This window comes from Schistocerca cancellata, chromosome 5, assembly GCF_023864275.1.
Source record: "Schistocerca cancellata isolate TAMUIC-IGC-003103 chromosome 5, iqSchCanc2.1, whole genome shotgun sequence".
NCBI classification, from domain to species: Eukaryota; Metazoa; Arthropoda; class Insecta; order Orthoptera; family Acrididae; genus Schistocerca; species Schistocerca cancellata.
In genome coordinates, this window is record NC_064630.1 from 679,737,115 (window position 1) to 679,749,437 (window position 12,323).

The 12,323-nt window shown below is 39.5% G+C and overlaps 1 protein-coding gene across 1 annotated transcript in view; it reads right to left on the minus strand.

Annotated features, from left to right (window-relative positions):
• Window positions 1-11,833: 11,833 nt before the first annotated feature.
• The window catches only part of LOC126187577 (neural cell adhesion molecule 1-like), a 101,856-nt gene continuing 101,366 nt past the window's right edge, over window positions 11,834-12,323 (minus strand). Inside the window, exon 9 of the mRNA XM_049928744.1 lies at window positions 11,834-12,215. Coding sequence (XP_049784701.1) covers window positions 12,213-12,215 — 3 coding nt within the window. The 3' untranslated portion in view covers window positions 11,834-12,212. The remainder of the gene's footprint in view (window positions 12,216-12,323) is intronic.

Here is a 12,323-nt window from a genome sequence, read left to right on the forward strand (position 1 = left end):
GTAACCTAACTGAAATGTTCCCACGTCACCCGTCGTTTTCCAAGGATATATCCTCCTCTTGTGATTCTTGAGCAGGATATTCGCTCTTAATAGCTGAAATACGAGAATATATTACAGAACTCAATTAGTCTTCCTCATCTCTCAATCCTTCTCCCAAGCCCATATTTTCCTGTAAGCGTTTTTCTCTTCCTTCACATACATCTGCATTGCCGTGTCCAACGAATATTACATTTTCATATCTCATTATGTACTGTATAATCCTTTCAATAATCTCATACACTTAATCTATCTCTTCAACGTCAGCTTGCGACGTCGGCATGTATAGAAGCACTATCACTGTCAGTGTCGGTTTGCTGTGGATTCTGATAAGAACAACTCAATCATTGAACCGTTAACAGCAACACGCTCTCCGTCCTACCTTCCTATTCGTAACGAATTCTACGTCTGTTATACCATTTTCTGCTGCTGTTGATGTTACCCTTTACTCATCTGACCAGAATTCCTTGTCTTCTTTCCATTTCGCTTCACTGACTCCTACTATATCTTCCCTTTTCAGATTTTCTAGCTTCCCTACCACTTTTAATCTTCTGGCATTCCACTCGACTCGTAGAACGTTATCCTTTCGTTGGTCATTCAGTCTTTTGCTCATGGTCACCTTCCCCTTGACAGTCCCCTCACAGACATACGAATCCGGTACTACTCTGGAATATTTTGCCAATGGAGAGATCATCATAACACTTTAAATTAAAGGCCGCACATCCTATGGATACACGATATGTGCTTTCAATGCAGTGGTTTCCATTGGCTTCTGCATGCTCATGCCGTTGATCATTGGTCATTTTCCGCCTTTAGGCGCATTTTCCCACCCCAGGGACGGGAGAGTGCCCTGTGCCTTCTTTCACAAGAACGTTGGCAGAATGACTTTGAGTTCTTATGCCGGAGGTCTTCTGACGCCAATGCTGACTATTAATCAAAAGTGGTGGAGGATTTCGAACCTGGGACCAATGACGATTCCGTTACTGATCAAAGATGCTACCTAGAAACCGTCAACATTATCGTATATTAATGCATTAAGGAGCTGATATTTGTCTAATTTCCATAGTTCCTTTGATACGCGTTTCCTCTTCAATTCCAGATAGGTCGGAATTGAAAACAATTTCCCTACTGAACGATAGGTTAAGTTTGTTTATCTCATGTACAAGTTTTCTAGTCGATTCCGCACTTTTGCTGTGCATCGTCAAGTTTAAGCTTTATCTGAAAATTCGTTGTCTTACGTCTCGTAATTCTGCATCACTGTTCAAGGTTCTGCTTCCCTTGAAATCGCTGTAATCTACGTCGCACAAAATTTGATGTGTATGTCGTATCAGGCGATGTCATACACATCCTGTAAATTCTGTCGAGTATTCTTAAAACGCGCAAACACCAGTTTTTGTAACAAGTGAGCCTTGTCCCTCCTTGAATATCCGCAGTTTTGCTTAAATATTACGCGGTTGTATTGTTCCGGACTTATTCTAAATCGTTCATAATTGTTATTTTACTATGCTGCCGATGACCGTCCATGTACGTAACTATGTTTAGTACACACTCCTTGGACAGCGATTGTTGTTTACTTCTTTCACTGTAGACGGGATACCTACCTCAATGTCCGACAAAGATGAAGTACTCATGGCTTCACACCTGTTATAGAATCGATTTCAGTTGTTAAGCACGTATCATCATCATTGTGTTCCTCATGTACATTGTCCACACAGTCAAGAGTTTCCGACACCATTCATTCCAGTGACTCATCTTGCTGAAATGCTAATATTTCGTCTGCCACTTCTTTCTTGCTGTGCGAAATTCCATGGGTTCCTATCTGACGAAATGTCAACTACGGCAACTGTTGCAGATATAATGCAATGTTTGCTTTGTATATTGTTGACATTGCTCTGCCTTGTATCAACACCACTAGCATCTCTGCGCCGTTGTGAGTTACTCGTCAACTAAGATGTTCAAATACGATCCGTAGCCACATGTTATTATCTTGATTTTGTAACTAATTTTTATTTTACATATAGCTATGTATTTTTATCTTGTTTTCTGCTGGCATCTGATGACGGCAATTCCGCAACGCGCAACGATGGATTAATAAAGTCAGCTAGCATCCTTGCAACTTTCTTCTAATCGACCTATTCGGCATTTTGTAGACTGCAGGTACCTTTCACCATTGTCACATAACTCCTTCGTGATTTCACATAACACCTATGCAAGTTTACGCCACACTGGACCATTCATGTGGGCAAATGGCTCTTTATTTTCAAAATAAATGTATAAATGTACTGACTAATCAAAGGAACATCTTCTTCAACAGAAGTGTCTGAATAGTGATATAATTCGTAAATATTCTAAGTGAAAGATGAGTAATTCTTTACTGAGCGCACAACAAATTAAAGACAAGTGTGAATGTATGTTCGTGAAAAGTGAAATAAAAATGATATAAAGAGGCAAGTACTTGGCGAATAGTACAAATCCTGAAATTTCTAAGCAAGTATTTTTTATTTTTTCATAATTTTTTTTCTTGTGTTGGGGAAGCTGTGTAACAGATCGAGAGCATCCCTTTAAATAGCATGCGCTTGTCACGCAATGTGCATTAGTTCGCGTAGGTAACGCCTGTTCTGCAGCGAGACACTGCTTTGAGGCTACAATTGTTAATAGGTCTGAATCAGCAAATTTTAGCTGGAGAGGAGAATATTTTGAACAAAGGGTTAGATTTTAGTCTTCCTTTAAATGTGCGTTTACAAATTGTTGAGAGGTCTTAGCTGAGGTGAAAGGCGTTTATGAAGTGTATATAGTTTGTAAGCTTTTGCAACCAAAAACTGAACTATTGATAAAGCTCTTCACAAAACTTTAACGTCATGACACTTAACAAATTTTCATTTCATTTCCACAGTGAACTGGCTGGCCACCAGATTTCCAGAAAACAATGTCGACATCTCGATTGGTGATAAAGAAAATTTTTGTAGTTCTTCTTTCAGTTGCAAATTGTGTTTCGAAAACTGTGGATTTTTTTTCAGACTAAGAACTTCATTGAAACTAATAAATGCCCATTTCAGTGGTATATTAACGACATGAAAAACTTGTTCAGATTTCTTTTTGCTTGGGATTTCACAAAAAAGGCAGATCCCAACGAATCCTAAAATACTCACCTTTCATTCGCAGATTATTTTAAATAAATTGAATTATCCTATTCGCTCGATTCTGAACGGTTGTCATGGATCTAATTATTCTTCGGCTGTTTATGCTACGGTAAACTCAAAGCTGTATTTACTTTAACGAAAAATTAGGCTATAAAATTACTATTAAATGGCAATGCTTCTCATGGAAAAGTTCAAGAGTTTACCGTTACCTCTCTATGGCGTCGCCAACCTTTATACAAATACCCGAAAGACAAGACGTTACGAATTATATGGACGGACCTCTTAGGACATATGAAAATGCATGACGGAGAAATTTTTGACTGCTGGGACAAAATCGCCTATTTTTGTCTTATAATTACATAACTTTTAATAACAAATCTTAAAATAAAGTCATGTTCTTGAGTTGGGTTGCAGTTTATCAGGCATTTTAAGTAACATTTTTATAAACGTCTCAGAGAAGAATTTTTTCAAGAACAATAATTCGAATACTGATAATGGTTTTATTTATTGTAGATACGTTGATGATGTATATGCCTTGTAATCCAGTCACTAGAGTTGTTGGAGCTGTACCTTTCCACTCCTATAAAACAAAAACGAGCATTTTTGTGTGCATTGTTCAATAGACTAGGAAAGTTGAACCTTGATTGTGTACTACAGAGATAGGGAAACTGATCTTATTGTACAAATAGTCTTTGACAATGGATATAAAGAAAAGTTTATTCGTAACGTAGCTCAGGCCGTTTTCAGACTGTCAGACTTATTTCAGTTAAAGATAACGTCATATATGCTTCCATTTCTTTTTCAGGCTAGTTTTTTTAACAAATCACTAATGCTTTTAGAAAAGCCAAAATAGAGAGCAGCTTCCGAATGACGAAGGCGCTTAACTGTTTCTTAGTTATTTAGGTAGCTCGAAAGTTTGATAAATCCCTGGAATTAAGCGTTTACAAATTATGTGCAGATCATGTTACTGCATATATATATATATATATATATATATATATATATATATATATATATATATATATATATAAGATACATCGGCTCCGCCTCAAGGTTAGGTTATGGAACACGGGTATCAGAACACTACTGCCCTTGGTTGTCATCTGTCTAGCGACAGGCGTTCCCTAGATTCAATTAAAAATGCAGTGACAGTCCTGTATCTGGAATCTAAAGGATTGGACTTTGATATCCTCGATGACCTTGAGGTTTACAAGCATCGCCTGGACAATTCACAAAGCGTCCCGAATGAGCAAATCATCTCCAGTCGCAAACGGTTCTCCCATATCCTTAGTGACTTATTGGAAGCATTTATTTGCCTTCCTCCTTTCCCCTTCTCTTTTACATCATCTCCCACTCAAACTGCCCATCCTCTCTCTCGTTTCCTACAGAACCATACGTATAATGACCGCAACGCATTAGTGGTTATCTTTCTGGGTGTTACCCTGTTAACTGACAGTCCCTCTCAAGGCGCCCACCACCATTTATTAACGTTAGCTACAGTATCAGTGTATTTCCCCCCTAGCCCAACTCTGTTTTCACGGTGCTGTCCCGTGATTTGCATTTTCAACATCTCGTGGCATTGTGAATAGTCCATTAAATTTCGGGCATGCAGCCGTGCAAATAAAATTTCCTCCACTGGTATTTCGGTCGCGTATCGTCCGGCCACCCTCTGGGTGACCCACAAGACTGACGGCAAGATGCCAACCGCGACCTTATATGCTCCACCGCAGCGGTACTGCGCTTGCGGGTCACAGATGCTTCAAGGGGGCTATAGAGATTAGATTAGCTAATAATTTAATAAATAGAGATAACGGTTTTAATTTGGACAATGCATGGAATTCGGCTCTTGCGGTAATTAAACTGCAGAGAAGTGGTCATGGTGTCACCGCCGCCGCTTATTAATCGATAAGCGAATCAAATGTCTGTACGCCTTCGCCACAGGCGTATTTTTTTGCCGCCGACCAGCGTCTGTGACCCGGTTGCGCTGTACCGCCGCGGTGGAGCAAATAAGGCCGCCCTTGACATCTTGTCATCAGCCTTGTGACTCACACTGAGGATGGCCGGACGATACGCAGCCGAAATATCGGTGGAGGAACTTTTATTTTCGTTGCTGCATGCCCGAAATTTTATGGACTATCCTGTGATTGACCAATGTTATTTTGTCATTTGAACTTTGAATTTTATTTTCTCTGTATTTTTTCAAGGATTTAAAATAAAGTGTTTTGCATAAGTTCTAGTTTGTCGATGACAGACGTATTCTTTATAACTAATTTCAGTTTAATTCGTTTAGCAAAAAATTGTTTTTAAGCTTCATCATTTAAAGATTTTTTATATTTCATATATATGTATTGACTAATTCTTCTTTATAATGTTGAGTGGCCGTGCGGTGATTACGTTTTACTTTGTACAACGTTTTTATAAAAGTTATTTATTTTAGTATAATGAACTAATATGTCTCCACTACATGTGTATTACTTTCACAAAAACATGAACCACCATGAGGACCTTACTTTACATTCTTATTCTTCCACTGTATTGTGTATTTTGCGTCTATACATGTCACCACCGTTACGCATACACAAATAGCGCTGCAGAACCAGTAATGTTCACGTGTAATAAGTGCATCATTGGTTGATGAGAGTTACCACTACTAAATGTAAATTTGTATTTATGTGCAACGGTATGTTTCAGAATAAATGTCTTCCAATTGCTTGTAATATATTTTTGTGTGTCCGATTACTTTGCTTTTGTAGCTCATTTTTGTTATACATATAGCTATGTATTTTTTTCTTATTCCCTCCAGATATCTGATGATGGCAACATCCGAAACGTGCGGTACCAGAACAGTGAAAATCCGACTTGCATCCATCGTATGACGTTTTCCTCAGCGACCTATACATCGTTTCTTGGACTACATATACCTTAATATGCCGTTTTGCATCATATGAATGTTGAAAGTTCTGGTGTTTATAAGTTGGCTGCGTCGGATCTCCTAGTCATCATTGTCTAAACGACTAAAGACCGCAGTATGTCACCACATGTCACTCATAGCGTCCTAAGATAATCATTTTGGGCCGAAACCGGTTATGATTGTGTCAAAAAATAACGTGGAAAGAAGTAAGTAGAATTTCATGTGTTATTGTGTTTGCTTCTCTTTTGGACATTTACTCGATAAACCTTCACATGTAGTACACATGTTGTGGCATATTACTGTGACTGCATGCTGTTATGTGTTAAATAGGATAGAACGTGCTCTTGCAAGTTTTGGTGAAGAGTTTGCAACATCGATCAATATCAGTGACAGTAAGAATCCTTTGATCTCATAATGGGCTCCCAAGGTAAACTGTGTACTCGTACGGTGAATAATCCGAAGTCTGCATTAGAGATCGACTAATTAATTACGTCTCGGGAGGTTCTTTCAAAATTGACAAGACAGTTGAATTGGGACAAAACTTGAACGAATATATAGCGTGATATTAAGTTTACATAAACTGTATCGGGAGCATAATATTAAATTGTAGCTTCAATTTCATATTCTCGGTTATCCATTGCACCTTTTTCTGCTGTCTTGGGGCAATCATGTCAAAAATGGAGACCGAAGAACAATGTACAGCATCCTACTGCTCCTGCCGTAAATGAGTTTCACCATGACTAGAGTGGCTGAGATTAAGCTGGCTGCCCCACGCGCAAGTAGAAGTAGCGTGACCTAGGAAGTGAAAAGACATGAGCACATCAGTCAACTGATGGAGCCCGAAGTGCTCTAGGATGTCTAGCCACAACTCACGACCTTTTGTCGAAACTCCCAAGGACCAAAAGTTTCAAGTCAGCGTAAACTCCTCCGAAAATCAGCAAACATGCCATAGACTGTAACTGTTTGTCAGTAACGTCCGTGATTGTACAAGCTCTAGTCCACTGAATTAGGCTGGTCTGCCCCTGGGATGTTTGGAAATTTGGAGAAGGACAGAGTGTGTCATAACAAGCATATTTCACATAGCAACCCATGTCCGCATCTCTTAGTGTACGGCGTAAGGCATCGTTGAAAAGCGTCGAATGCTGCCAAGAGGGTGGGCACATAACATGTCATCCGAGCTGTCATGGTAGTAGACCTGCAGGGCAACGATTTCAAAGTATTTGTAACATCAAGGTAAAAGAGACGTTGGGTTGAAGTTTTATGACCTTTGTTTGCAAACGCTGTAGTCGACACAGTTGTAGATGCTCCAGGCGGGACAATATTATGGATTTTCTGCCTCTTACTGGGACGTGAACGCGTTGTTTTGGCTGTGCAATTGCCTGTTTGACAGGTGTTGCATAGAGGGCAGCATCTGTGCACACTGTGGAGTCTGGTTCGCCTTGCATCAGTTTGTCGTCAAACGGGGACACTCCTTTGTTTGTTACTGTGTGGAGCGGACAGGAAACAGAGCACCATGCCTTGGAGGAAAGGGCAAACGTACACCGTGCTTAGTGGGCGGTGGATGTAAATGTTCGCGCTACATTCGGCGGCTTCCGAAACGTCGCGTGTCAGATCCAAGCTCGTTTACTGCCATCCGTAGGTCCCTACGGGAGACTGTTTCACCTGAGGCACGTTCTCCACTGGCGCTTTCTCGTAATGGTACATGTGCATTTATGTCGTATTTTGGAACCCGGTGTATTCATTTTGTGTTCCAGGTGCGAAGGAGTGACGGACGCGGCCGTCAACGCACAGTGCGTGCACCAGAGCTTGAAGAGGAGGCTTTAGCAACGCTAGAAATCGCACCCTAAACAAGTTCGCTGTGTGTTGCATGGGAGTGGATGTAAGCCATTCCACAATTTGGCTGTAAGTCATGGGGATGATTTGCACTCCTGCCACCTTCAAAAGGTTCACGCCCTTAACCCAGACGAGTTCCCCCGTCAAACTGAATTTTGCAGGTGGTTTTTTACAAAGGTGGGCCATTCAACAGGACTTTCCAAACCGTGTACTTTTTTACGGATGAGGCAACCCTTAGACAAGAGGGTATGTTCAACAGTCACAATCAACACGTGTTGGCACGGAAAAAACCGCACGACTGCTTTGTTCGTGGTCACCAAGATCACTCCGTTGTCAATGTTTGGGCCGGCTTGGCAGACGCTAATTTGGTTGGTCCATACATGTTGCCCCCAGCGACTGAATGCAAGCAGAAACGTAACCTTTTCACGAGAACCCTGGCCAGGGTTGTTTGGAACATGTTCCACTCAACGTCCGACGGCGAATGTGGTACCATTAGGATAACAGGAAATGCTATAAATTATCTAAGACATTTTATCGAGAAGGGTGACAGTTGACAATGGAAAAAGAGTAGCAGAAATACGGACTGAGGTATAGAGATTTGTTACTGGAGAAACAAATTGTATTTTGTGCCAGTGATAATGGATAGACGATAAAGTCTGGCCAGCAGATGATTTGGAGGAGTCATGAGAGGTAAGTTATGATGGAGGCAAGTTCCTGAAATTTCCGTTCGGCAAATGTGGGAAGAATAAATTTCTTTCGTGCTCGATTAGGACACTAGCGAGAGAAGCGAACCAGAAAGAGCGAAGATTTAAACAATCAATTCTATTGAAGCAGTTCTTGGAAGATCATCTTGATATAGTAATGAAGAACTTGTCTGTCACTGATCACGGTGTCACTTTTTCAGTTAAGTATGAGTATTTAAGGTTAAAAACTATTCATATCCTGAAGATGTGGAACGAGAGTATAATATCAGAAGAAGACTGAGGAAAGAAGACTGAAGTAACGGTTGTCGACGCAGAAGATTTATCAAGAAAGAAGATGTTACGACGTAAAGTGAAGCTCCGGTACGCCAGTCAGGAACGATAGAGCAGAGAGAGCTGTGACAAGACGTGAGCCCATTGCACGCTGACTGCTTTTCACGACGACAACGCGATAGCAGTGGCCTCTTTCCGAAGAGGACATAAGCGCCGCGCCCTACTGGTCGCGGCCCAGTCGAAGAGAAACTTCAAGACTAGCGACCTGAATAGAAGCGTCAATGCTCATTACTTCGCTTGTATTTGAATTGTTGTACAGAAGAAGCTTGTTTATTTCGGATGCCGCCCTTTGCTTGTGACATATCTATGAAATTCTCAAAGTTAAGTATTGTCATTAAATTTTCGTAATAAAACTAATGAATACGATTTGCTTTAATTGTTGTCTAGCTATCCGAGAAAGCAGGTTTCCTGACAGCCCCTATTCCACGGCTAGGCAGGACCTAACAAAATGGTTCAAATGGCTTTGAGCACTATGGGACTTAACTTCTGAGGTCATCAGTCCCCTAGAACTTAGAACTACTTAAACCTAACTAACCTAAGGACATCACACACATCCATACCCGAGGAGGGATTCGAACCTGCGAGCGTAGCGGTCGCGCGGCTTCAGACTGTAGCGCCTAGAACCGCTCGGCCGCAACGGCAGGCAGGATTTAACAGAACAGATGAAACGAAGATATCAGAATAGTGAGAACCGTATGGACTTTTTTCAAATAAGTATAAATGGACTGAAAAATAGCAAAGATAAATGGTTTTTATTTGGATAGAGGAGGAATAGAGGAGGTGGACTCTAGCGGATGGGTGGACGGTGTAGATGGAGACAATTATGCAAACTGTTTTGCTAGGGAAGACTAACGTGTAAACTTGCAGCTAATGTCAAAATCATTGCTCTGTGTGCCTAACGAAGAAAATGTTGAAATAAATACAGCCCGTAAGACTTAAATTGTTGTATGTGTGTGTCTATTATTGCAATTAATAAATATGTGTATTTGTGAAATAACCGATTGAATCCCAAAATACACATTACAAATAAAGTTTTTGTAGCAGTTCTTACCGCTATAAAGTTTTGGAAAGCCGCAGTTTGAGTCATTATAAATTTCAACTAATTTATTTAATTACGGCATGACTCATTGACACACTTATGGAAGGTCATAACCATCAGTAGAGTTTGTGCCGAGAGCACTTCTCAGTGATCAGAGATAGCGGTGCATCGACGACCCAAGGTACGAAACGTGGTTCTTTTAACCTAAACAGATTGAGTGCAGATTCGCAATTATACGACCATGTGATTGTAAGTTTCAGCTCGGCTAATCAAACACATTTCGAGAGGTTAAGCATAACAACCTTGATCACTTACAAGTAGAAAGTAGTGTTTTAGAGTTAGAGTGAAACACAACCTAAATTCTTTATTATATTTCTTTATAAATACAAAAATAAGCTCTGTTTTCTTGAGGCGAAGTATTAAATCAATTAAAATTGAGTTCACTTCTGCGTAGTAACTTTGTTTTACGCTAATTCAGTGGTCTCACTTCCCTTTTGTACCGGTCACAGACAGCAGTAGCAATAAGTGAGATAACCTCAAATTCACACAGCAATAGGGAATTCTGAAACTTATATCACATACAGTTACCGTTGAAATACAATTAATTACGCTTTGGCTGTTTTGTCTAGTTTCGGCAGATTCGTAAGAGATCAAGTGTTGATAATTTCGTGTTGACAAGATTTGCATTAGCAACACTGATATTTAGAGCGTATGCCCATTTCACCTACTTGACTACTTAACACTTTTCTTATTATAATTATTTGTTTATATTCGTCTATATTGTATGAGTCTCTAAAAGTGTGAGGATATATTTAGATTTTATTAACTACTGAAGGCGTGAGACACTGCGACGAATCAGCTAGTAGTTGGCACTTGTTTGTTTCTTAAAAATTACGTAAAACAACAGCAAGTGTGAAAACTGTTGTTCGACTTTCAGTTCATGAGTTACAGTAATGGAGATAAGAAAACTGTTAGTAAGCAGATCAAACGTTTTAGTGTGACAAATTTCGCTTAGTGTATATGGAACGGTGACCTGGCTCATTTGAAACTAATTCTAATTGTTTGAAATTTGTTCTTAATTAACCACATTTTAGCATGGAACACTTTTATTGGCCCAAATAATTAGAGCGTTTTATTTACGGAATCTTTTGGAGAAGCAGCACGAATTGATCTAGACAAATCTTAAATGATTGAGCATCAGACAGGTCGGAAATCACGTTTGGGATCTCAAATCTTCTATTCCTCCAGAGAGACACAAATGACATTACTGATATTATTTTTCGCTTTTTTGGGTTCTGTCTCATCGTCACATCTTTTTTTGCTTGATTTGGTTTACAGATTTGCTTCCCGTATGAGTAAAGTTGTTGTTACATCGTCCTGATGGACACTGACATGGTAAATGTATTGTGAACATCAGCGAAAAATATCCTACAGTCACGTCGTGTGATAAATTCATTTGTTGTTGGGTAAATAATTTCATTTATTCTGTATAGTCCTATTTCTTATGGCCTCAATGAGTCTCTGTGTTACACTTTGATTTGAAATTAACTGTTCTTGATGACAGTGCTCTAATATGATCAACAATTTATTCTGCCGTAGGTTACGTTATCCTTTACTTAAATTACTGTGCATTACACATGTATTTTCATACGCCCTCTACTCATTGTTTACATGCTTTGATTACGCAACATAACAATATCTCTTTATTTGCTCACCAATATTTGTAGAGTAAGTATTAAAAGTAGCCATCAGACATTATAAGGTACACTATAGCATTGCCTGTAAATACGCTGTATTCTTCTATGTCTGTGTTCTTCGGTTCTCTTAACTATTATCCACATTCACTTTCCCATCGTTCCCTTTATTGAAATTATAATTATTTAATTAGCATCACAATAATAGATATTTCCATTTCAAATAATTATGGTTTCAAACAGTATTTTTTATAAAATCTGTGTGTATCTCTTACTCACTACATATATAGTTATTATTATAATATAAGAGCGCCTCATCCAGCATGGGGTCTTCTTATTATCCAGGAATCATGTATTGGACTTCGCATTGATACTAATGGTAGAGCAACAGTAATGTTGTAGATTCACGATGGAGACAACTAGGCAGGTGCAGGATACAACAGCAGTCGGTCGGGTGTGCGACTCCATGTCCTAAGACATCCGCTTCCACGACTACAGGCTATTCTTACTTCCGCATCTCTTGTGTCACTGGAAACACAAAGAATTGCAATGAGATATTCCAAAAGGAAAGGTCAATACTCATGTTATTTACCAGAATATATTTCCACAGTTTCAATAATTACATGTAGACAGTTA